The following is a 25,394-nucleotide window of genomic DNA, read 5'->3' as shown; positions in this document are numbered from 1 at the left end:
AGTTGTCATCTTTATAAAGTCACTGTAGTTCCTTTATTTTTCAGAACAGTTGCGCATCATGTTTTAAAATACGGGTTATGAAGATCAAGTAGGGGTGCGAATGTGGCATATTGTTCTTGCCAATAACCGTTGCCCATAAAAACTGCTGTCTTCTCAAAATAGCGTAGTTCGACGTAACGTCTTACCAGCGTTATAGGAAATTCTGTATGTCTTTGAAGGTTTCCTCCGCTGGTCACTTGGAGATAAACCAATGCCAGCCACAAACCTACTGATATATGTGTGGAGTCCAGTCAAGAAAATAAAAATAAGACAGAAAATTATATAGCATTAATGAACATGTCATGGCTAGGGATAATTACTGGTTTACACGGGAACTGGAACAAGGGTTTCCTGCCTTTCCGAACAACTGCTTTAATCATTGAGTTTTTTTTAATTTAAATAAATTGTTGTGCTGAAATACAATGGACACCAATGCTGTTCGTATCTTTATGTAAAGCTCAACCGTTATTGACATATCCTTCAAATTATTTGCCCTAAAAGAGAAATTAATTCATTAAAAATTAACAAAAAAGGAAATAAAGCATTGTACATTGTCTGTTCACAAGGATATAGACTTTTAACGACATAATTATTTTTCACTTCTTCTTGCAGAACATTTTTTATGTATAAAACTATTTTTTATGGTTCATCTAAATTTTTATAATATTACGTTAAATAATTTTCTGACGACATTTTTTATTTAAAAATATTTGTGCCTGTAAATTGTTCATATTGATGTAAATTTGACAATAGTAAGAAATGGTCACGCTTAGGAACAACATAAGAAATATGTGTTATGTAAAAGCAAGTGTGCTTTTGTTTGAAACGAAAGTGGCTCTGGGGAGTGGAAAAGGTGGCAAGGGCGAATTGCCGCGCTACCTAGAGCAAGCGCGGGAAGTAAGTCACACAGTATGTAGGCAGCAGTGATTGAGGCGACACCCTTGTGTAGCAGGAGAAGCTTTGCCTGCAAATTTCCACAAAAATGCCTCGGATGAAGACTGCAAATGGCTTACGTCATAGCTAGTACATGTAAAATTGAACGAAGACAGGAAGAGAAATTGAGTCCAAACAAGAAGATACTTGCAGGCCGGACTGTGGGTAGGGTAGCCGCTATAACTGTCCGCCACTCTCCAGCCTACAGCCACCAGATACTACTTTTGTACAGCGTGAAACATTAAACCGCGAATAATCACAATTGAACTTTAAAGAAACTGGTTCATCCTATAGGACTCCTTCCTGGTGTTTGATTCATAGGAGTATTCTTTTTTACAGACGTATGAAGTGCCAAGTAATATAAAGAGGTCTCTTTTAAAATTTGCGTGTGTAAATAATGAGAAAGTTTTATTGATTATTGGAAAGCGTTATAGTAAAAGTTTGCTTACGTAAAATTCAGTCAGAGTGAAGCAAAGTTACTAAAATCTATTAAATGAATATACAGAGTTAGTTCAAAGAGTCATTCCAGTTAAAAGGTTTCTTTTTAAATGAAATGTGCAGCATAAAAATGTGTTCTTAACTATCGTAGTATTTTAGTATTTAAGTTTTTTGATTATGGGAAATGCTTTCCTAAAGGTTCCCCGGTGGCAAATTTTTTTTTAGCGTCCTTGAAGTTATCTACTGGGCATTTTCTCTTTTAAAAACGTAATGTGTAACATTAGGAAAATAAGTTAATAGTCTGATTTGATGCAGCTCTCCATGCTACTCTATCCTCTGCAAGCTTCTTCATCTCCCAGTAACTACTGAAACCTACATCCTTCTGAATCTGCTCAGTTTATTCATCTCTTGGTCTCCCTCTACGATTTTTACCCTCCACGCTGTCCTCCAATACCAATTTGCTGATTCCTTGATGCCTCAGAATATGCCCTACCAACCGATCCCTTCTTCTAGTCAAGTTGTGCCACACGTTTCTCTTCTCCCCAATCCTACTCAATACCTCCTCATTCCTTATGTGATCTACCCATCTTATCTTCAGCATTCTTCTGTAGCACCACATTTCGAAAGCTTCTATTCTCTTCTTGTCCGAACTATTTATTGTCCACGTTTCACTTCCATACATGGCTACACTCCATACAAATACTATCAGAAACGACTTCCCGACACTTAAATCTATACTCCATGTGAACAAATCTCTCTTCTTGAGAAACGCTTTCCTTGCCATTGCTAGTCTACATTTTATATCCTCTCTACTTCGACCATCATCAGTTATTTTACTCCCCAAATAGCAAAGCTCCTGTACTACTTTAAGTGTCTCATTTCCTAATCTAATTACCTCAGCATCACCCGACTTGATTCGACTACATTCCATTATCCTCGTTTTGCTTTTGTTGATGTTCATCTTATTCCCTCCTTTCAAGACACTGTCCATTCCGTTCAGCTGCTCTTCCAAGTCCTTTGCTGTCTCTGACAGAATTACACTGTCATCGGCAAACCTCAAAGTTTTTATTTCTTCTCTATGGATTTTAATACCTACTCGGAATTTTTCTTTTGTTTCCTTCACTGCTTGCTCAATATACAGATTGAATAACATCGGGGAGAGGCTACAACCCTGTCTCACTCCCTTCCCAACCACTGCTTCCCTTTCATGTACCTCGACTCATAAACTGCCATCTGGTTTCTGTAATAATTTTAAATAGCCATTTGCTCCCTGTATTTTACCCCTGCCACCTTCAGAATTTGAAAGAGAGTATTCCAGTCAACATTGTCGAAAGCTTTCTCTAAGTCTACAAATGCTAGAAACGTAGGTTTGCCTTTCCTTAATCTAGCTTCTAAGATACGTCGTAGGGTCAGTATTGCCCCACGTGTTCCAATATTTCTACGGAATCCAAACTGATCGTCACCGAGATCGGCTTCTACTAGTTTTTCCATTCGTCTGTAAAGAATTCGCGTTAGTATTTTGCAGCCGTGACTTATTAAACTGATAGTTCGGTAATTTTCATATCTGTCGACACCAGCTTTCTTTGGGACTGGAATTATTATATTCTTCTTTAAGTCTGAGGGTATTTCGCCCGTCTCATATATCTTGCTCACCAGATGGTAGAGCTTTGTCAGGACTGGCTCTCTCTAGGCCGTGAGTAGTTCTAATGTAATGTTGTCTACTCCCGGGGCCTTGTTTCGACTCAGGTCTTTCAGTGCTCTGTCAATTTGTTCACGCAATATCATACCTCCCATTTCATCTTCATCTACATCCTCTTCCATTTAAATAATATTGTCCTCAAGAACATCGCCCTTGTATAGAACCTCTATATACTCCTTCCACCTTTCAGGCATTATTGAACAGCAATGTGAACTTCGTCCAGGAGTACAGCATGCACAGTAGTGTCATTTGACAATCATAAATTTAACGATAAGCTGATGTATTGTTGTTGTTGTTGTGGTCTGTAGTCCAGAGACTGGTTTGACGCAGCTCTCCATGCTACTCTATCCTCTGCAAGCTTCTTCTTCTCCCAGTACTTACTGCAACCTACATCCTTCTGAATCTGCTTAGTGTATTGATCTCTTGGTCTCCCTCTACGATTTTTACACTCCCTGCCGCCTTCCAATGCTAAATTTGTGATCCCCTGATGCCTCAGAACATGTCCTGCCAACTGGTCCCTTCTTCTTGTCAAGTTGTGCCACAAACTCCTCTTCTCTCTAATTCTATTCAATACCTCCTAATCAGTTATGTGATCTACCCATGTAATCTTCAGCATTCTTCTGTAGCACCACTTTTCGATAGCTGCAATTCTCTTCTTGTCCAAACTATTTATCGTCAATGTTTCACTTCCATTCATGGCTACACTCCATACAAATACTTTCAGAAACGAATTCCTGACACTTAAATCTATACTCGATGTTAACTATTTCTCTTCTTCAGAAACGCTTTCCTTGCCATTGCTAGTCTACATTTTATATCCTCTCTACTTCGACCATCATCAGTTATTTTACTCCCCAAATAGCAAAACACCTTTACTACTTTAAGTGTCTCATTTCCTTATCTAATTCCCTCAGCATCACCCGACTTAATTCGACTACATTCCATTATCCTTGTTTTGCTTTTGTTGATGTTCATCTTATATCCTCCTTTCAAGACACGGTCCATTCCATTCAGCTGCTCTTCCGGGCGCTTTGTTGTCTCCTACAGAATTTAGTGTCATCGGCGAACCTCCCTTTTTACCTTCTCCATGGATTTTAATACCTACTCCGAATTCTTCTTTTGTTTCCTTTACTGCTTGCTCAATATGCAGTTTGAATAACATCGGGGAGAGGCTACAACCCTGTCTCACTCCTTTCCCAACCACTGCTTCCCTTTCATGCCCCTCGACTCTTATAACTGCCATCTGGTTTCTGTACAAAATGTAAATTGTTTTTCGCTCCCCGAATTTGAAAGAGAGTATTCCAGTCAACATTGTCAAACGCTTTTTCCAAGTCTACAAATGCTAGAAGCGTAGGTTTGCCTGTCGTTAGTCTATTTTCTAAGATAAGTCGTAAGGTCAGTATTCTAATGTTCCAATATTTTTACGGAATCCAAACTGATCTTCCCCAAGGTCGGGTCCTACCAGTTTTTCCATTCGACTGTAAAGAATTCGTGTTAGTATTTTGCAGCCGTGGCTTATTAAATTGATAGTTCGGTAATTTTCACATCTGTCAACATGTGCTTCCTTTGGGATTGGAATTATTATAGTCTTCTTGAAGTCTGTGGGTATTTCGCCTGTCTCATACATATTGCTCACCAGATGGTAGAGTTTTGTCAGAGCTGGCTCTCCCAAGGCTATCAGTAGTTCTAATGGAATGTTGTCTACTCCCAGGGCTTTGTTTCGTCTTAGGTGTAATGTTAATCATGGCTAAAGCTGTCGTCTGTTCATATCCTCATTCCCTGATTCTTCACCGAAGATTGGGAAGATGTGGGACGCACAGACGACCACGTGTATCGCGTTAGAGTTGTATGAACAGTATCTTTGAAGCCTTTCTGTAGGAACGGTATGTAGCGAATGAATCATGCAGCCACCTGAATGGGGGTGCATTATTGCTTCAGGTCAACGTAGTACGATGCAGAGATGTTTTCCTGGTGTGTGTATATGGAAATGACGTTATTTGAACGTAAATCCTGGTATGTGGGGTAGCAACGGTCGTAAGGGGAGTGGCTATGTTCGCCGTGGGACCGGCGGGGGGCAGGTTGCAGAGGACAGCGGGTCGGCGGAGTAGCGGCGCTCTGACCCGTGGGTGAGCGTCCAGCGGCGGCATACGGCCTCCCGTGTCGTCTGCTGGACTTATGGCCTCCGCTTCCATTACCGGCAGACATCAGAATGCAGCAACACCGTTAGCGTAACCTCACTCTTTCGCAAATAACTCGCGCGCCGGTCTCGACAGAGGAAGGTGCTGCAGCCCGGAACGTGCGCAATGTAGACTTCTTTTGGCCTACTTGGATCTCTACAGGTATCAGACTGTCATCGCAGCGAGAAAATAGCCACAACAAGTAAGGACCCCCAAATACACTACTGGCCATTAAAATTGCTACACCACGAAGGCGACGTGCTACAGACGCGAAATTTAACCGACAGAAAGAAGATGCTGTGATATGCAAATTATTAGCTTTTCAGAGCATTCACACAAGGTTGGAGCCGGCGGCGACACCTTCAACGTGCTGACATGAGGTAAGTTTCCAACCGATTTCTCGTACACAAACAGCAGTTGACCAGTGTTGCCTGGTGAAACGTTCTTGTGATGCCTCGTGTAAGGAGGAGAAATCACGTTTCCGACATTGATAAATGTCGGATTGCAGCCTTTAGCGATTGCGGTTTATCGTATCGCGACATTGCTGCTCGCGTTGCTCGAGATACAATGACTGTTAGCAGAATATGAAATCGATGGGTTCAGGAGGGTAATACGCATCGCCGTACTGGATCCCAACGGCCTCGTATCACTGGCAGCCGAGATGACAGGCATCTTATCCGCATGGCTGTAACGGATCGTGCAGCCACGTCTCGATCCCTGAGACAACAGATGGGGACGTTTGCAAGACAACATCCATGTGCACGAACAGTTCGACGACATTTGCAGCAGCATGGACTACCAGCTCGGAGACCATGGCTGCGGTTTCCCGTGACGCAGTATCACAGACTGGAGCGCCTGCGATGGTGTACTCAACGACGATCCTGGGTGCACGAATGGCAAAACGTCATTTCTTCGGCTGACTCCAGGGTCTGTTTACAGCATCATGATGGTCGCATCCGTGTTTCGCTACATCGCGGTGAACGCACATTGGAAGCGTGTATTTGTCATCGCCATACTGGCGTATCACCCGGCGTGACGATATGGAGTGCCATTGGTTACACGTCTCGGTCACTTCTTGTTCGCATTGACGGCACTTCGAACAGTGGACGTCACATTTCAGATGTGTTACGACCCGAGGCTGTACCCTTCATTCGATCCTTGCGAAACCCTACATTTTAGCAGGATAATGCACTACCGCATGTTGCAGGTCCTGTACGGACCTTTCTGGTTACAGAAAATGTTCGACTGCTGCCCTGCCAGTACATTCTCCAGATCTTGCACCAATTGAAAACGTCTGGTCAATAGTGGCCGAGCAACTGGCTCGTCACAATACGCCAGTCATTACTCTTGATGAACTGTGGAACATTTTCAAATCAAGGAAACAAAGTCGAAAATGGCATTTCTGAAGAATTTAACAAAACGTGTAATGTACATTCACAGTGCGTATAGACGACTGCATTCACTGTGATTGTACATTACACATTTTGTTGACGTATTCGGAAATGCCATTTTTGATTTTGTTATGGAAATGGGTCTCGGGCCGAAACTAGTCATCGAATGAAAAGTAAAATATTTGCAATTTAGAATGTTTTTTCGTTCTATCGACATTTCATTTTTGTATTCGAGGTTTAACTCTAATTTCCTGCGGCAAACTTCGATCCCGTACAGGTCTTCCTGCACTTCACTACAATTTTCTAGCGTTGCGACTTCTCCGTATACAACGGCATCATCCGTCAAGAGCGTCATGGAACTCCAGTTGTTGTCTATTACGTCATTGAGATATATTGTGGAAAGTAATGGGCCTTCAAAATTCCCATGGTTACGCCTGAGGTCAGATTTACATCTCAAAATTCCCCTTCCATAAGAAGATTATAAACAGGACTGTATATATTTTAAGAAACGTTTCACAAAACATAAAAAGTGTACATCTTGTCAGAAAATAATGGATCAGATAACCAGAATAAATCATTGTGGAACTCTGTTAAAAGAGATGCAGGGAAAGAACAAAAGACACGATTTCTGAAATGAATTAAGTTCACTGAGAACATGAACATGAGCGTGAAAAGATGTAGTCAGTGAACGAGGTAAGTGAATTTTAATTTAGTTGATGTACGAGTACGTGGTGCTATGTCCATATAGCGTGTAGAAGAGCCTCCAGCAATAGTATTTGGAAACAGTAGCCGGAATATCAGTGACGTTAACACTTAGATTCAGGCCTGCAGGAGTGATCAGGTAGCCGAGTCGTTAAGGCGACTTCTCGTAGTAAGCAGAAAATTCGGGTTCGCGTCGCGGTCAGGCACAGAATTTCAGGCGTCGGTACAGGCTTGACATTATACCTATGAATGTGAATGGCTGCATTAAAAAATTAAGTCTATTTTTAGCAAGTATTTGTAATAACTAATTTTTTAAAATAAGTGAGAAACCTGAGTCATAAAATTGAGAATAGAAAACAAAACTATACACTGGTATAGAGATGAAACTTAGGGAAACAAAAATTTCTCATACATGAACTGCCGAAACTCATACAATTTTCGTGACCCTCAAAATATAAAAGTTCGTATTCAGTTGACGCTGTTCCAGTAAGACACTCAGAATTATGGTCCTGTAACATGTATTTTTCTCGGTCGCATGTGTAGTACGTGCATAATTCAGGGTACTTTCGCAAACGGATTAAAATATGTCATAACTACTTCCTCAATTTTTTGAAAATTTACTGCACTCAAATGCTGTTACCTGCGTGTGTAGTAATACGATACTTGGTCAGTCAGAATTACCGAGCGAGGTGGCGCAGTGTTTAGCACTCTGGACTCGCATTCGGCAGGACGACGCTTGAGATCCAACCATCCAGACTTAGTTTTTCCTCGATTTCCCTAAGTAGCTTCAGGAAAATGCCAGGATCATTCCTTTGGAGGGACGTTGCCAATTTCTTTCCCCATCCTTCAATCATTCCGAGGTTGTGCTGCGTCGAGTGTTTGTTAAACTGCCGGCCGCAGTGACTGAGTGGTTCTAGGCACTTCAGTCCGGAACCGCGCTGTTGCTACGGTCGCAGGTTCGAATCCTGCCTCGGCCATGGGTGTGTGTGATATCCTTAGGTTAGTTAGGTTTAAGTAGTTCTAAGTTCTAGGGGACTCGTGACCTCCGATGTTAAGTCCCATAGTGCTTAGAGCTATTTTAACCATTTTTTGTTGAACTCTAATTTTCCTTCCTTTCTTCTGTCAATCGAAATTGGGATTTTAAAAGGGACTGCCCTGCTGAGGCACCTATTTGTTCCTTAAAACATACGAAATGATAAAATATCAGCAGTTGGAATTTCTGCCTCTTGTCGAAGGCACTTGACCTTATCAGTTACAGTATTCTGTTATGGAAATGTAAGTTCTTATGGGTTACAAAGTTCAGCATATGCCTGCATTAGTTCCCATTTAAGAAGCGATGTGCCTGAATCGCGTGAATTATCGATAATAGTGCTACTAATGGCTGCAAGAAACCCTCGTTGCGTTGCGAAATAGAGGTAACATTGGTAACATTTTGCTCTCCATGCAGTCTTGTGGAGCATGCACAGCAGGCGTTGATGGTGACTGGGGTACGATTCTCATCTTTTATTAATTAATAAGCTCCATGGCGTGACGACTGCCATCTTACAAGTGCTACGCTTATGATTGATCGAGGCCGGCATATTTACCCCTCAATCTTTCGGTGTGCTCCGCGCCTAGAAGATGCATGGCTGTTGGGGTGGAACAGTCGCAAGCGGGCAACCTCTGGGGCACCTGCCGCACGCCAGTTGTATACGGCTAACTCAGGCACGCGGGGCTCTGTCTGAGCGGACTTTTAGTTCCCTAGCTGCTCGTGGGACCGCAATGGATCCTTCGACCTATACGTTTCCCCCTACCAGTGGCTTGAGTGGGCCACTGGTAGGAAAACACACCCCATCGAAAAAGCGGCTACGCGCTGCGAGTCCTCCAGCGCCTGGTGTTGCTAGAGATTTAACAGACTGTAGTAACGGAGCACATGCTGATAATCAGAATGTGTTTTTGATTATTAAAAGGAAGGAGGGTAGCTTTGAGAGGGTTTCTCCCTTTTACATCCACAAGGGTCTTGAGGGAATTGCAGGAACACTGAAATCTGTAAAGCGACTGCGCAATGGGACTCTGTTAGTTGAGACTTCTAGTTCCCGTCAAGTCACTGCCCTTCGGAAAGCAGCCTGTCTAGGAGAGTACGCTGTCGAGACTGAGCTCCACCCCACTTTGAATTATAGTAAGGGTGTTGTGACGTGTAGGGACTTGGTGGATATCCCCATAGACGAGTTAAAATCTGAGTGGGCTGACGAAGGTATTGCTGACGTGCAGCGTATTATGAAACGAGTCGATGGGGACCTCGTCAAATCTGACTCGTTTATTCTCACGTTCAGTTGCCCGAGACTCCTGGAGCATGTTAAAGTGGGGTTCTTACGTTTGCCAGTACGGCCATATTTCCCCAATCCAATGCGCTGTTTTAAATGTCAGCGCTTTGGGCATACTATGTTGGGGTGCAATGGGATAGCCACTTGTGGTAAATGTGGTCAGCCTGCCCATGACGGAGCCGATTGTTCTTCGCCTGTGAAGTGCGTGAATTGCTCTGGGAGTCACCCTGTCTGGAGCCGGATGTGCCCCATCTATCTCGAAGATCGGAAGGACAGGAGATTAAAACATCTAAGCGCATCCCCTATGGTGAGGTCAAGAAGCTCTTTAAGGCCATGCAACCTCCTGTGTTTTCAACATCTTTCACTTCCGCTCTCAAAAAACCGGTACAACTGGCCACTGTTGCTACGCAAACGGAGGTTGCTAGTGTTAGCACTAATACCTGCGCTTGCCAGTGCACTTGTGCTGCTGCTGTTGTTTTGCAATCTGCGGCTCTCCCCGCTACATCGGACAAGGCCGTGGTTGCTGACATTGGGGTACTTCCTGCCTCTCCCCATATGGCTCTTTCTGCCCAGGCGAGTAAACCTCCAACTGTTGACAAGGCTCTGCATTCTAAGCCCCCCAAGACAAAGCCTCAGAAGGTGAAGGTTTTGCCACCTGAGGAGACTAGTCAGCGTCGGTCCGATGACGAGGCCATCGTACTGTGTGACATCTCCCGCGGGTCGTCATCGGAGCTTATGGACATTGATGTCGGCCGGGGGCGATCTTCTCGCCCCAGGAATAAATCTCCGGCCAGTACGGTCTCTCCTCCAAAGCACAGAGGCAGGGTGGATGTTCAGCCACCCTGATCACTGGCTCCCATATTACAGTGGAACCTGAATGGGTTCAGGACGCATGTGGCCGAATTACAACTCCTTATACGAGAGTGCCTCTTGTGCTTATGTCTCCAAGAGACACATTTTCGGGCCACTGATGCTCCTTCTTTACGGGGCTATACCGTATATCGAAAAGATGATCTGACGGGGGAAAGGGCAAAGGGTGGTGTTGCGGTTTTTGTCCGTGACATGCACCCCTCATCTGAGTTCCCTCTCGTCACCGACTTGCAAGCAGTTGCAGTGGACATTCTTGTGGGTCGGAGGCTCACAGTCTGTTCAGTTTATTTACCGCCTCCGGATGCGATAGACTCTGAGGCTCTCACGGACCTTATTAGCCAACTCCGCCGCCCATTTCTTCTCCTGTGGGACTTCAGCGCTCATAATGTCTTATGGGGCTCTCCGACAACTTGCCCCAGGGGTCGCATTCTGGAAAGCCTCATGATGTCTGAAGAACTGTGTCTCCTCAACTCTGGTGCTCCCACTCATTTCTGTACTGCTTCCGGGTCGTAATCGGCTATTGACCTTTCCTTTTGCTCTCCAGCACTCGCGGATTATGCTCTGTGGGAGGTTGCCGCTAACTCAATTCTAGTGACCACTTCCCCCTTTGGATTCGCCTCCTGGATGAGGCTGTGGCATTACCAGTGCCGCCCCGGTGGCACCTCTGCAGAGCTGACTGGACACTTTTCAGCCAACTAGCTGTTTTGGAACACCGTGCCAGCGTCCACGAATGGGTAGACCATGTTACAGCCGTGATCTCCCATGCTGCTGAATTTTCAATCCCACGGTCATCCGGTCATCCCAAGAGGCGTCCTGTCCCTTGGTGGACCACTGAGTGCCGCACAGCCATCCGAGCCCGCCGTGCAGCTCTGTGCTGCTTCAAGTGCCGTCCCTCAGCTAACAATCTTGCGGCCTTTCGGGTGGCAAGGGCCAGAGCGCGGCGAGTGATTAAAGAGAGCAAACGACGGTCATGGCAATCGTTCTTGCACTCCATCTCTCGCTCCACTAGTTCTACGAAAGTATGGGAAGCCATCAGGAGGATTTCCGGGACACTCAGCCAGCTACCTGTCACGGCGTTGCTGCATCAGGGATGTCTCTTCACGGCGCCGAGAGACATTGCCCAGACACTGGCCATGCATTTTGCGGACTGTACCGCCACTATTAACTGTGATCCAGATTTCTGCCACTACCGCACTGCCATCGAGAGGGGTCACTTGGACTTCCGGTCTCTAAATTCTGAACCCTATAACTGCCCCTTCACAATGTGGGAACTGGATTCTGCGCTGTCTGTGGCTCATGATACTGCGCCTGGTCATGATCAAATCCGGTACAGCATGCTGCGGCACTTGTTGCTGTCATCCAAGGAAGTTCTCCTGAACTGTTTCAATATGATATGGTTATCCGGCACGTACCCTGACTCGTGGAGGGAGGCGATTTTGATTCCCCTCCTCAAACCAGGGAAGGACCGAACGCATCCCAGTAGTTATCGCAGCATTGCTTTGACGAGCTGGGTTGGGAAGACGCTGGAACGCATGGTCAACCGCCACCTGATTTGGCTGCTCGAGACCAGGCAGCTCCTTAGCCCCTCTCAGTGCGGCTTTCGGAGATGTCGTTCCACTATAGACAACTTGACCCTGCTTGAGGCCGCCATCCAGCAGGCCTTCCTACGTAACCAGCATTGTCTAGGGGTCTTCTTTAACATTAATAAGGCGTATGACACTACTTGGCGCCGCCTTATCCTCAATCAACTCCATGAGTGGGGCTTTCGTGGCCGTCTCCCCATCTTCATTCGGTCCTTTCTTTCTCACCGCCTCTTTCGGTATCGGGTTGGTAATGTGCTATCTGGTTTGTACGTGCAGGAGAATGGTGTTCCTCAGGGCAGCGTTTTAAGTGTCACCCTCTTTGCCGTCGCTATTAACAGTATCACGTCCACTATCCGGAGTCCTGCCCAATGCTCCTTGTTTGTGGACGATTTTGCTGTTTTCTGTTCTTCCTCCAGTCTTGCACGGCTGGCACTGCTAGTCGGCTGTTGCAGCTTACGATAAAGCGCTTAGAGGCATGGACTGCAAAGACGGGTTTTACCTTTTCTGCAGACAAATCTGTGTGTGTTCATTTTAATCGTTCTCGTCGTCTTTTTACCTCCCCTGAATTGCATCTGAGGGACACCGTTCTTCCTTTTAGATACACTGTGAGGTTCCTGGGCCTCACTTTTGATTTCAAGTTGTCGTGGTTGCCTCACCTTAAAGACCTCAAGGTGCGGGCCCTGAAGGCACTGAATATTTTGATGTGTCTGAGCCATCGGTCCTGGGGAGCAGATCGGGCGCTTCTGCTGTAGTTTTATAGGGGTTTCGTCCGATCGCGTCTTGACTATGCTTGCACCGTGTATGGGTCAGCAAGGCCTTCGTATCTGAAGATCCTTGACGCAGTACACCATGAGGGTATCAGGCTGGCCACTGGTGCCTTCCGTACCAATCCCATCCCCAGCCTGTGTGCTAAGGCAGGGGAACCGGCGCTCGCCATCCGGCGGAAATTTCTCATGGTGCGACGGGTGTGTCATTTCCTTGCCTCTCCTACCTCCCCTGCGTACCCTACCGTTGCCCGACCGCCTATGGAACGTCTCTTTTCCAGTCGTCCCAGGGCAACGAGGCCATTTGGGATTCGTGCCAAGCATTTGCTTGAGTCCCTTGGTGTGGAGCGTGTGGCCCCCCAACTCCAGGGTTTTATTCGCCTGCCTCCCTGGTTGCTTCAGAGGCCCAGCGTCCTTTTAGACTTGTCGGAGTACCGGAGGAGCTGCACTCCTGCGTTTGTTTTTATTTCCTTATTTTACGACATTTTAAGCCAGCATCCGGACCATGTACCTGTATTCACAGATGGCTCTAAACAGGGGGACTCTGTTGGTTGTGCAGTTGTTTTCCCTGATCGAGTCGTGAAGTTACGGCTTCCTGCGGCGTTTACCTTCCTCGATCCCGAATTGTTTGCAATCTTGCGGGCATTGGAGCAGATGAGATGTGTTCCCAGTCTTAAGTTCCTCATCTGTTCTGACTCCCTGAGTGCCCTTCAGACCGTGCAACACTTGTACCCAGGGGATACGATCGTCCAGAACATCCATGATGCCCTACTCCACCTGCAACGGCAGGGGAAGGAGGTTTCTTTCTGCTGGGTGCCGGGGCACGTGGGTATTAGGGGAAACGAACTGGCGGATGTGGCTGCCAAAGATGCATGTTCCCTCCCTCACGTTGTTGAATGTGCCGTCCCCCTCCATGCTGTAACCTCCCTTTTGCGTTTTCGTGTTATGCATCAATGGGAAGAGGAGTGGCTGGCAGTTCCTGAAAATGAGCTGCGTCTGGTAAAGGCCACTACGCGACCATGGCGTACGTCCTACCAGTCATACAGGCGGGATGAGATTCTCCTCACTCGCCTCCGCATCGGGCACAGTCCCTTAACGCATGGTTTTTTACTCCGGCGGGAGGACCCCCCAATCTGCAGTTCTTGTGGCGTCCAGATTACTGTCCGCCACATTTTACTTGACTGTCTTTTATTCTCTGACCAGAGGGCGGTGGTTTCTTTGCCACCGGATTTGCCCTCTATTTTGCAAGACGACGCAGCGACTGTGGTTAAGGTCTTACGGTTTTGTGTCCTGTCCGATCTGTTGCCTCGGATTTTAGGGAGAGGGTTTTAATGTGCTGCTGGGTGACTGGCTCACTCAGGTTTTAGGTAAGAGGTCAACCAGTCACGATTACCTCCTTGTTTCCCTTCGGTTTCTGTTCTCTTTTCCTTGTGTTTCCATTCCTTTTTTAGTGTGTTTCTTCTCCTCTTCTTTTGCCTCTGTATGTGAGCATTTGGAACTGCGTCAGGCCTGTGTCTTTTAGCCGTTCTCCTTGTTCGGTGTCCGTCTTCGTCCCTTCACCGCATGTGTTCCTGTTTCTATGCGTTTGGGCGCTGATGACCACGTTGTTTAGCGCCCTTAAACCTCAAACACACACACACACCGGCATATTTAGTGCGCAATCGCTGGCAGCGGTAAGGAGGAAGCAGATTCGCGCACTATTGTATATCTGAGTTGTTAAAATGATGATGGAGGTCTAGCATAGCTGCGACTCCAGGATCGCGGAATCTCGCAACTGCAATGTGTGAGTGGGAGGGTGGGGGTGGGGGGGGGGGGCTGAATAATGAGTACCTTTGTGAGATGATACCTGCTTTTCATGGCAGTAATGCCGTACAGTATAGTTTTCGCGGCACGTGCACGGTATGTTAATGTACTCTCTACGGCGATACCGTTAAGTACTCCGTTCGTATGTGAATGCGAAAGAGCTGAAAAAGAAAATACGGATGTATTATTATTCGTGTTTACTTTTCAAGGTCAATGCAATCATTTGTTGGATACCAGTAGTGTCAAGAAACAATAAAATGGTTTAAATATGTTCTCGATTTAGTGTTTGGTAACTGTGTCATCAAGTATCGTACAGCCATGTTACTAGAAACAAGTTGGGTTGGGTTGTTTGGTGGTAAAGACCAAACAGCGAGGTCAACGGTCTCATCGGATTAGGGAAGGACGGGAAAGGAAGTCGGCCGTGCCCTTTCAAAGGAACCATCCCTGCATTTGAGGGCACTCACACTAGAAACAAGTCATCTAGTCACAAAGTAGGTTCATATCTTACTTGTTCTTCACAAAACTGTGTAGTAGATATTTAAGTAAAAGATACTTTGTTCGACTCCTTCCGTGCCAGTTGTGGTGACATTGCCGAAACCGATAAAAATAGTGAATTACTACGCAACTACGTCTGCTAAATATTTAGATAAGTCTGGGATCATAAGTGCGCACTGCATTTTGCTCATACCCGCAAAAGGCCTCTTTTATTACCCTAAAATGTTATCTATTGAAACACACATTGTATTGGGCGACCATTATTCAAAATGGGCCTCGTACTTGTGAAAAGATTCCTTAGTTAAGCTGCTAGTGAGTCTGGAGATGCCTGCATTGAAAACTGTTAATTTCACATTTTGTGTTTTATGTTACAAGAAGTTATGTAACCGTTAACATTAAGTTAGTGTCCATTTTCTGTAGTATTTTGTAGCCATTATTTCTAATAATGTAGGTGAAGACTATTTTTTTAAAATTATCTTCCTTTGTTTCAGGTAAGTACGTGGAGCTACTGCAGGAGGAAATCTTGCAACTGGCAAGCTCTCCTCCTGGCGGAAAAAAAACTGGAAAAAACAGGAGGGGCAATGTTCCTCTCTTAGCGACATGTGATCGGGGAGACCTTCGCATGTAAGTAGAACGGAGGCAGGACAAGCTCTTCGCAACGGTCCATTCGCAATGTAAACATCTGACGGGAAGCGAGTACGGTGTTTCAGGTACCGGTCCTTCAGGCAGTTTGTCGATCCGCTAAGTATAAATATTTGCAGTCTTTGGTAATGCTTCAACACTTCAGAATCCTCTCTTGTTAACTGTACTCAGAAGCCACTGGTTATGCCATTCTCTCGCAGAGAGCAGTGATTAGCATGTCAGACGGCAGTTTTTTGCGGGAATGGAATTTAGATGTTGATTGTTCGCAATGTAAATGCGTCAGTATTAGTGGTAATTGTATTGAAAAGTAAATCAAGGGCACGTATCTCTTAACAAGCATTTGTGTTTCCTTAATAAAAAGTACTCAGTTAAAAAATACTCCTCAAATTCTTAGCAATTTTTGTTTTATGGGCATTAGGCCTTCGTCCAACGCATATTTCCGTGCTTAAAATCTCGTCTCGTAATGCAGACGACACCATCAGAGACTATAAACCTTCAGTTACTAGTTTCAGACATAAACAAAGTTAGCACGCCGAACTTTTTTATACCTGTCCGAGCGTTGTTTGGATCATGACGTCGTCATACCACTGACTAAGCTCGCAGAGTCGTTTGTTTTGAGCTTATAGTGGGGAAGAGATGACACTATTCGCTTTGTTTTAGCACTAAGGACCACAGCTCTTTTAATTTTATTTCTTCCTCTTTTCTGTTAAAGTTGTGCTTCTGAGTTTCTGTGCCCTCTCTATACATCGTAGCGTAGTAAAGATTAAACCACAGTATCTAAGAAACAAATTCTGAAATTCTGTTGGTTTTTTTTTTTTTTTTTTTTTTTTTTTTTGCTCGTGTGGCCTTTAAGTCGACTGCCAATGCTTCGCCGCGCGGGATTAGCCGAGTGGTCTAGCGCGGTCCCGGCGGAGGTTCGAATCCTCCCTCAGGCATGGGTGTGTGTGTTTGTCCTTAGGATAATTTAGGTTAAGTAGCGTGTAAGCACTTAAGTCCCATAAGATTTCACACACATTTGAACATTTTGAAGCTAATGCTTCTTTTATATAGTTTTTATGTATACATGACCGCATGTGTATTGGATCTTGTGTACATTGGCGGGTATGGGTCCTTTGCAGCGTTCAGACATTCACGCACTTTTATTGTTGGTTTAAACACTGGCTAAGTACCTTGTGTTCTTAGAATTCTGCTGCTTCGATCTGTGACGGTTTTTAAGAATGGGAGGAATACTTTTCGTTAGCTGATTCTTTTCGCCAGAAAGTCGAGATCCTTTAGGATTTAGTACCCTATTTTTCTCTTTGTCAGAGTACTCTTTCCTTCTGAAAGTTATTGTTAAATGATCGACCTGTTTTCCAAGTACTGTTGTTCAGATTCTTTTAGCGCAAGCACGAGTGTTAAATCAGTCGTCTTTCCTGCGTGGGATAGTGCCTGGAATTTTTGTGAAGTTGTCTGTCAGTGTGAGTGGCCTTTTGTAGACTGTGCTCTAAAGTTACGTCTGGTTTTGTAAGTAATTGAACATCCAAGAATGAAATGTGGAATCCTTTCTCTTTTTCGATGGTGAAATTTGACTACGAGAGCGTGCCGAAAAGTACTACCTTCTAATTATTTATATGAAAACTCTTTAAGATTTTAAAGTAAAGCAAATGTTATTAACATTCTACATATTTATTCTTCATGTTTACATGTTTGTAGGCCTCTGTCATTAGAGGACGTGTAACATGGCGGTGTGTAACGTAAATATGCCTGTGCGCGAGAAACAGCGTACTGTGCTGGAATTCGTAATTCGAAGGATTCGCCCACAGATGGAGCACACTGCCCTTCATCATGACGCTGTCAGATCACAAACAAGAGGTGTGACATTTACAGCAATCCGACGACTTGGGTTCATTCTCATCGATCATCCTCCATACAATCCCGAAAGGGCTCCATCCGATTTTCATCTGTTTGCAGACTTAAAGCACACCTTCGAGGACTCCATTTTGATAGTGATGAAGCGGTGCAAGCAGAGTTGTGGTTGCGGCTCCGTCAGCAAAGTCAAACATTCTACATTGGCTGTATCAACAAACTGATCTCTCGCTGGGACAAATATGTTCGTCACTAGAGTGAGTATGTTGAGAAATAAATATGCAGAAATGAAAGATAAAGATTTAGACTGTTAATAACGTTTGTTTTTATATAACAAGCCTTTAACAGTTTTCACATAAAAATTTCGGTGACATTACTATTCAGCAAGCACACGAATAATTATTATCATTCAGAAAATTAAGAAATTCTGAGAATTATTTACTCTAGATGTCGTATAACGAAAGTATCACCAACGTGCCGAAACCAACGAGACAGTTTATACTTTGCCATCTGAAGGGTTGTTTCTTCAAATTTTTCTATGCAGAAATTCGCCACAACTGCACAGAGTTCTCCTCACAGCAACGTCATCCATTTCCTCAAAGAATCTGTTCTCTCACTGAAAGTGAATTGGTGACGTCACTATCCGACCGTTGCGTGGATACCTATAACCTGTTCAATTTGCTGGCGTTGTGTAACTTTGAAACTGTTATCTAGTCTTGACAGCCTGTGATGATGTCTGCAGCATTAAGAGGAAAATGTCAGCACGAATACATTTCTTGTACCACGGTCTAATGCCTATAAAATAAAAGGTACGTAAGACGCAAATACCGACCGTGAAGGCCTAAATCGTATGGTCAAACACTTAGTGTTATTTGCAGCCATAATATCGCATTGGTGACTCATTTCGCAACTGTATCTTACTGTAAGAAAACGTCTCGTTGTTGAAGACGTAATATCCTTTATTTCCACGATTAATGAGTGGCACACAGTTACGACAGAGTGATAAAGTGGGACGTCAACAGAAGCTAAGTTGCGCGTAAAGCAAATAGGAGACTTCGTTTTATTTATGTACTTTCCAAAACACGGAAGCAAGCGAACGTGATGTTTTCGCCACTCTCGTCGGAAACTTTTGGCGGCTGCATTGTCGGTCGAGAGTGGAATAAGCACTATCCACACAACACCTAAAAAATTCCCGTATTCGCAATATTTTCACTTCGTAATTTCATGCCAGACCCACAAAAGAATACTGGCACTGAATTTATTTAGTACAGGTCCCCCATTATGGTGCAAAAGTATCAACGTACTATAAAAAAAAGAGCTGAAGGCTGTTTGTTAATGATAAATTAAGTTGCCAAAACGCGTTGGTCTTTACTCCATGAAACCTTGGTCATAAAGCCCCTGGTGGAAGGAGATATCACCAGGGAGTCAAAACTTAGGTGACGTGAACACTCTAGATGCCTCAACTTGTATATCTAGATATTACACTGCACGAAATACCGTGTGATTTACGGTTGAGTTTAGCATATATCGCGAATCCTAGTCGAATAGTGGAGTGATTAATAACGTACATTCCCTTATTATAGATGGAGAGATTTCTCATCTGCTGAGTAAGTTTAGCGGACGAACGTGTAATCGACTCCTCCCTCGGTACCAAGATCACAGAACGTAGTGGTTTCTGACGGCAAGCTCAGCGCCTTTGATTTTAGAGCCGCATGTTCGAGTCCACAATTGATCTTTGTAGCACGTCCGTGTTGACTTAAGAAGCTAAATGAATGGCACAGTTCCTGTTTGACTCTTCTCGTTGCCGCCCTTCACCGTGGGATGAAAAGATCCCCGCGCTGTCGTCTGTGCCAGAAAAAAAAGTTTTCTTTTGCTTTTTCACCATTCACATTTCTTCAGTATAGTCCGAGGGAAATACAGCCTGCCATTTTACTTTTCCTGTTACGTGAATCATATACTTATTCCCCTTTATATCGCTTTTTACGCGAAGCTACATTCTACTTGAGTGGTTTACTGGTTCAAATGGATCTGAGCACTATGGGACTTAACTTCTGAGGTTATCAGTCTCCTAGAACTTAGAACTACTTAAACCTAACTAACCTAAGGACATCACGCAAATCCATGCCCGAGGCAGGATTCGAACCTGCGATCGGAGGGGTCGCGCGGATCCAGGCTGTAGCGCCTAGAACCACTCAGCCACTCCGGCCGGCGGAGTGGTTTACTTTTAGTTGTTTAGTCTATAAGAGACTTTTTGTTACTGTATATTTGATTAACTTAAAAGTAAGCTCCCAGACACTGACACATTCGTCAGTTAGTTATGTCTGAGTACGTCGCTTCGGTGCTTCGTAGCAGTGAAAGTTATCTGTTCTGAAAATACCAAGTTATCCGACCGTAAAGTCTCTGAAAAGATTCAAAAGGACCAACAGTGACATGAATTTGCGTTTTGATCGCCATTTGGGAACCAAATGTCATGTAGCATCTTTCGGTCCTGTCTCGAATTCTTTCGTGCGAATTGCGAAACAGGCTGATGTGCTAAAAATTCTGCCCCAGTTGGCACTCCTTTCCCGCTTTCGGAAAGGTGACTATAGTTTCGTAGAGGATAGTGGCCCGTCTGCAGGATAACGATGAAGGTCTTATCCACTTGTGCAGCAGCGGCCAGCGACATCTGCTGCAGGAGGACTTTGTTAATATCACCGAGTCAAGCAGACTTCCAGGGCTGAAGGAGCAGAGCGTCGGCAGAACTACTTCTTTTGAAATAGACTGATTACAGGCATCGTCTTCCTGCCCCGCAATGCAGCATGCCATTCACCGTAAAAATATTGCACGCATATTCTGGCGAATGACTCTGCGTTTTAGTTGTCCTCTCAGTAGCAGGTCTGAATATAACTGAAAGGAGTGACAGAGTATAATATAACGCACAGAACGAGGTCATTATTGTCCCCTGCTGAGAAGAATGGCCGGCCAGAGTGGCCGAGCGGTTCTAGGCGCTACAGTCTGGAACCGCGCGACTGCTACGGTCGCAGGTTCGAATCCTGCCTCGGGCATGGATGTCTATGATGTCCTTAGGTTAGTTAGGTTTAAGTAGTTTTAAGTTCTAGGGGACTCGTGACCTCAGACGTTAAGTCCCATAGTGCTCAGAGCCATTTGAACCATTTGAGAAGAATGCATGTGACGCGAGTGAGGCAGCGAATCTGGTCAGCTTTATGATTTACTCTAGATTGGAATATTACGTACCTTTCTAAAACATTTGTATGAAAGCAAGTACATCAGCATTGTGTGGCTGACTTGATGAAGTTCTGGGACGTAAATACAGGGTGTAACGGGTAAAAGAGCAGACATTTCTGTTGGTGACTGAGGACGTTGTACTGAACAGCATTACGTCAGTGTTTACTCCTACGTCATTTGCAGACTAATAATTACAGCTATTTCAAGTTGTATTTTTTTTTACTTTGGTTAGTACTGCCAAGTACGTGTGGTAAGAGGAAGCCACAATGCTTATTCTGCCCTATGCAGCAAGTCAGACGTAGAAGTATGGCCGCATGAACGCAAAACGGTTAATTTACACTTACTGTTAGCGGTACAGTTACAACCGAGCAGAGAACGTCAGTTCGTTAAGTTTGTGGCATGTGTGTCGGAAGACTGTTCGACGCACAGAAAAACAACCACAGCGGTGATGTGTAAGCATAGTAGGCTACGACATGCAACAATATCTGCACTTATATCCGTTACAGCCTGTATGTCAAATAATCTCACGTCCTGAGTGCACCTGATACTTCGGCAATAACACAGGTCAGATTCTCCATTTAATATGTACGTGGTTTCAGCAGCTGCTGTAGAAAGAGTTTGTTAATACCGGTTCTGTTTATACAAATACTGAAATTTGATTGTTCGTCATGACAGACGTTTAATGTTGTTCAAGGAAAACATCGTCGATTGTAACGTTTTTTGTCCGTTTCTTGCATACAATAGGGGTGTGATGTATAAATGCATTTTGACCGGAATTTTCCTTTGTGGCACTTATACTGCATATAACAAAATAAAATGGGAGGCCAATAATGGATAACACTGAAACGCAACAAGACTTTACTGCTAAGGGAACATTCTTCGTTTGGGCAGTATCACAGACAGCCGCGAGGCTGAAGGCAGCGAGCGGAAGGAATGTCCCTCTTCCCTCATCCCTCAGCCCCTCGTGGGCCATTTTCTTATCTGCCTGCGGTAGATACTGCTGGGTAGGGAAGGACGAGGATGGAGAAGGAAATGTACAGTAGCTTCGTTCAAGGAACCATACATTTTTCACCTTAAAGTTATTAAGGGAAATCACAAGTATTCTAAAAGATAGACGTCTGTACCCCGTTTCTCATAAAAATCAGTCGGGAGCAGCTGAATATGGGCACATCGGGGTGTGCACTTCTGTTTGCTTGTTGACTAGGATATAACGTTCTCTCAAGGTTGCTGTGGTTGCCAAAACTACACAATATTTTGTCACGCACACGTACAACTATTGTTTAGAAGAAATCCTTGCAGAGTGGCGTCAGTGCATAAAACGCAAAGTACGTAGGTTAAATTAACAGTCGAAGTCACAATAACAATAACTCCCACACACAAGCTATACCAACGTATGGGCATAGTCCCTCCAGACATTAGAAGGAAAACAGCTGCAGAAATCGAGAAACAAAAAGAAGAAACAGATCCCAGGCATCCAGTGTTTGGACAACATTGTTGTGGAGATGAAGCAGCGATTTGTATGATTAATCAATTATTCAAAAACAGTCTTAATCGCATTTATTACTATTATTATACCGCCAACCTGTTTCAACCCGACTTAGGGGACATCATCTGGGCGTTCACACTGTGAAATTATGGATATCCGTCAGAAAGACTCCATTACACAAAAGCTAAAATTACGTAAATTTAAAATATGTTACCCATTGGTCGACGTTTGGTGGTGTCACTCCTGTCTACATAACGGCAGGAAACTATGCGAGACTAACCCTTCGTCCGCTGCAGTCATAGACTGTGCGGCTGGTCCCGGCGGAGGTTCGAGTACTCCCTCGGGCATGGGTGTGTGTGTTTGTCCTTAGGATAATTTAGGCTAAGTAGCGTGTAAGCTTAGGGACTGATGACCTTAGCAATTAAGTCCCATAAGGTTTCACACACATTATTACAATGAGCATATATGAACAAACCCTTCGTATGGGCTTAAATAGCTTCCTGAGATCACGTGAATAGACGGTAACACCCCCAGCGGCGATAAACGGCTTTTAATACAGTTTATTATATGTGTAAACGCCCAGAAGATGACCCCTACGTCGGGGTGAAACCGGTTCTCGGTATAATAATAATAAATGCGATTAAGACTGTTTTTGAATAATTGATACAGTGTTTGGACACTAACCCCAACGCAAAAGCCTTTAATCAAAGAAGAGTTATCTACAAACAACTGATCCAACCCCTTCACCGCCTAAAGCACAACAAGAAGAACTGTGGCGAAACTCGGAACCAGGAAAACCAGCGAATAGTTCTAGGAAAGAACTTCTGTACACGATCTGGAAAGCCTAGAATAGATCAAGATCGGGTGAATCACGATGCAAAGTAAACCTGAAAAACTGGGGCTGTATCAGCAAAGACGAGCTCAGTGAATGTGGAGAACTGCAAGGTCCTCAACACCTACTGGTCTACAGGAAATTGGACGAACCTTGCACGACACAGGACCCACTAAAAAGCAGATAACAAGGCTGTACGACAGAATCATACCGGCTCTTTTAAATGAACATTGTCTTCTGCGTATTTGTAAAATGGTTCAAATGGCTCTGAGCACTATGGGACTTAACATCTTAGGTCATCAGTCCCCTAGAACTTAGAACTACTTAAACTTAACTAACCTAAGGACATCACACACATCCACGGCGGAGGCAGGATTCGAACGTGCGACCGTATCGGTCACTCGGTTCCGGACTGCAGCGCCTAGAACCGCACGGCCAACACGTTTTTGTATTTTACTTTATTTAATCTTCACTTCTCTCACTACCATGTATTGTATTGCTTTATGTTTTATGTCTTCTCTTTGTTGTAATCTTAAAGATTTTGCAAAAGTGATGTCTTGGATACGATAAATAAATAAACAATAACATTTGTTTATTATGCCCGGTTTCGACTTCTGTTACGGCCATCATCAGATTTTTTGGCCGTCTGTATCTGGTGGTGACGGCTCCTCGGTTTTTCACGTTATACCACGATTGTACACTGTCATTGGTGTCACGTGAAAAACCAAACAGCCGCCAGCACGAGCCATAGCGGTCCCAAAAAATCTGAGGATGGCTTTAACGTAAGCCGAACCGGTCACAATAAACAAATGTTATTGCGATCTCGACTGTTGATTTAAGCTAAGTGTAGCACCAGATCGCTGCGCTCCATAGACAATGTTGTCTAAATTTATAAACGCAAGGTAGCCGGGATGCCGACCGGAGTGGCCGAGCGGTTCTAGGCGCTTCAGTCTGGAACCGCGCGACCGCTACAGTCGCAGGTTCGAATCCTGCCTCGGGCATGGATGTGTGTGATGTCCTTAGGTTAGTTAGGTTTAAGTAGTTCTAAGTTCTAGGGGACTGATGACCACAGATGTTAAGTCTCATAGTGCTCAGAGCCAGTTGAACCGGTAGCCGGGTGATCAACTGCGGGCATTAAAGGCCATTCGCAATGGGCACATAGAAAATACTAGGCAGGAACGCAACGTCTCCTGACAGAATAACGCTTTACAAATAAAAGTCCGTAAACAGGCGCAAGTCAGTGTTACACGGATTGGCTGCAACAGTGACTGACATCCAGAGAAAGGAGAATCTGCCAAGCGAAATTTCGCGTCGCGGAGAGGCACGTGCCCTGAGATGCTGCGTCGGTTTTTACGTCACAAGCAGAAATGAGTAGACGTTGTATTGGATTAAGTCACTTAGAGATTCGTATCTGGTGCTTTTTATAATGTAACATATATACTATGATTATAAGCTGTTTCAAAGCAGCGGCACATTGAGAATCTCTCAAAAACGTGTCGTTTTTGGTGCGATTTGTTACAATAAAATGGCGGGAAACTACGTAGCGGTACGTGCAATGTATTCGCAGTTGCGAATACAACAAACTGTCGGCTGTATGACGGAATGACAACAGTGAAAATTTGTGCCGGTCCGTGACTCGAACCCAGAACTGAACGGCGTAGCTCAGTGTTCAGCACACTGGGCTCGCATTCGGGAGGTAGACGTTTCAATCCCACGTCCGGCCATCGATTTAGGTGTTCTGTGATTTCCCTGAAATGCATAAGGCAAGTGATGATTCCTTCGAAATGGCGCGGCCGCTTTCCTTCTCCAGCCTTCCCTACTCCGAGCTTGTGCTCCGTCTCTAATGACATCTTTGTCGACGGATTCATCTTAATAACACAGGCGCTGCAATAAGGTACATATCGGTAGTTAAAGATGTTACGTATTGGATGTTTTTCTTATTGTAACTTTCGTACAATGAAAGTATATCGTTTCAATGCTTCGGCGGATTGATGGTTTATCAGACGCATGTCATTTTTGGTACAATTTGTTCTGGTTAAATATTAAATGACATCTGTATTTACTACCTTTAGACGTATTGCATAACACGTAAGTTAGACACGGGAGTCATGTTAGAGCTGTAGCAATGTTCATAGGGTCGTGAACTCTGAAGCGAAATGTAAGATGT

At 44.5% G+C, this 25,394-nt stretch overlaps 1 protein-coding gene across 1 annotated transcript in view; it reads left to right on the top strand.

Annotated features, from left to right (window-relative positions):
* Positions 1 to 15,821, top strand: part of LOC126277975 (autophagy-related protein 16-1-like) — an 865,117-nt gene extending 849,296 nt beyond the window's left edge. The window contains exon 9 of the mRNA XM_049977631.1: positions 15,689 to 15,821. Within this exon, the coding sequence (XP_049833588.1) occupies positions 15,689 to 15,793 (105 nt within the window). The 3' untranslated portion in view covers positions 15,794 to 15,821. The remainder of the gene's footprint in view (positions 1 to 15,688) is intronic.
* Positions 15,822 to 25,394: the final 9,573 nt, after the last annotated feature.

Source organism: Schistocerca gregaria, chromosome 6, assembly GCF_023897955.1.
Source record: "Schistocerca gregaria isolate iqSchGreg1 chromosome 6, iqSchGreg1.2, whole genome shotgun sequence".
In the NCBI taxonomy this organism is placed as follows: Eukaryota; Metazoa; Arthropoda; class Insecta; order Orthoptera; family Acrididae; genus Schistocerca; species Schistocerca gregaria.
Note: the sequence above shows the minus strand (reverse complement) of the source record. Positions and strands in the feature narration are given on the sequence as shown.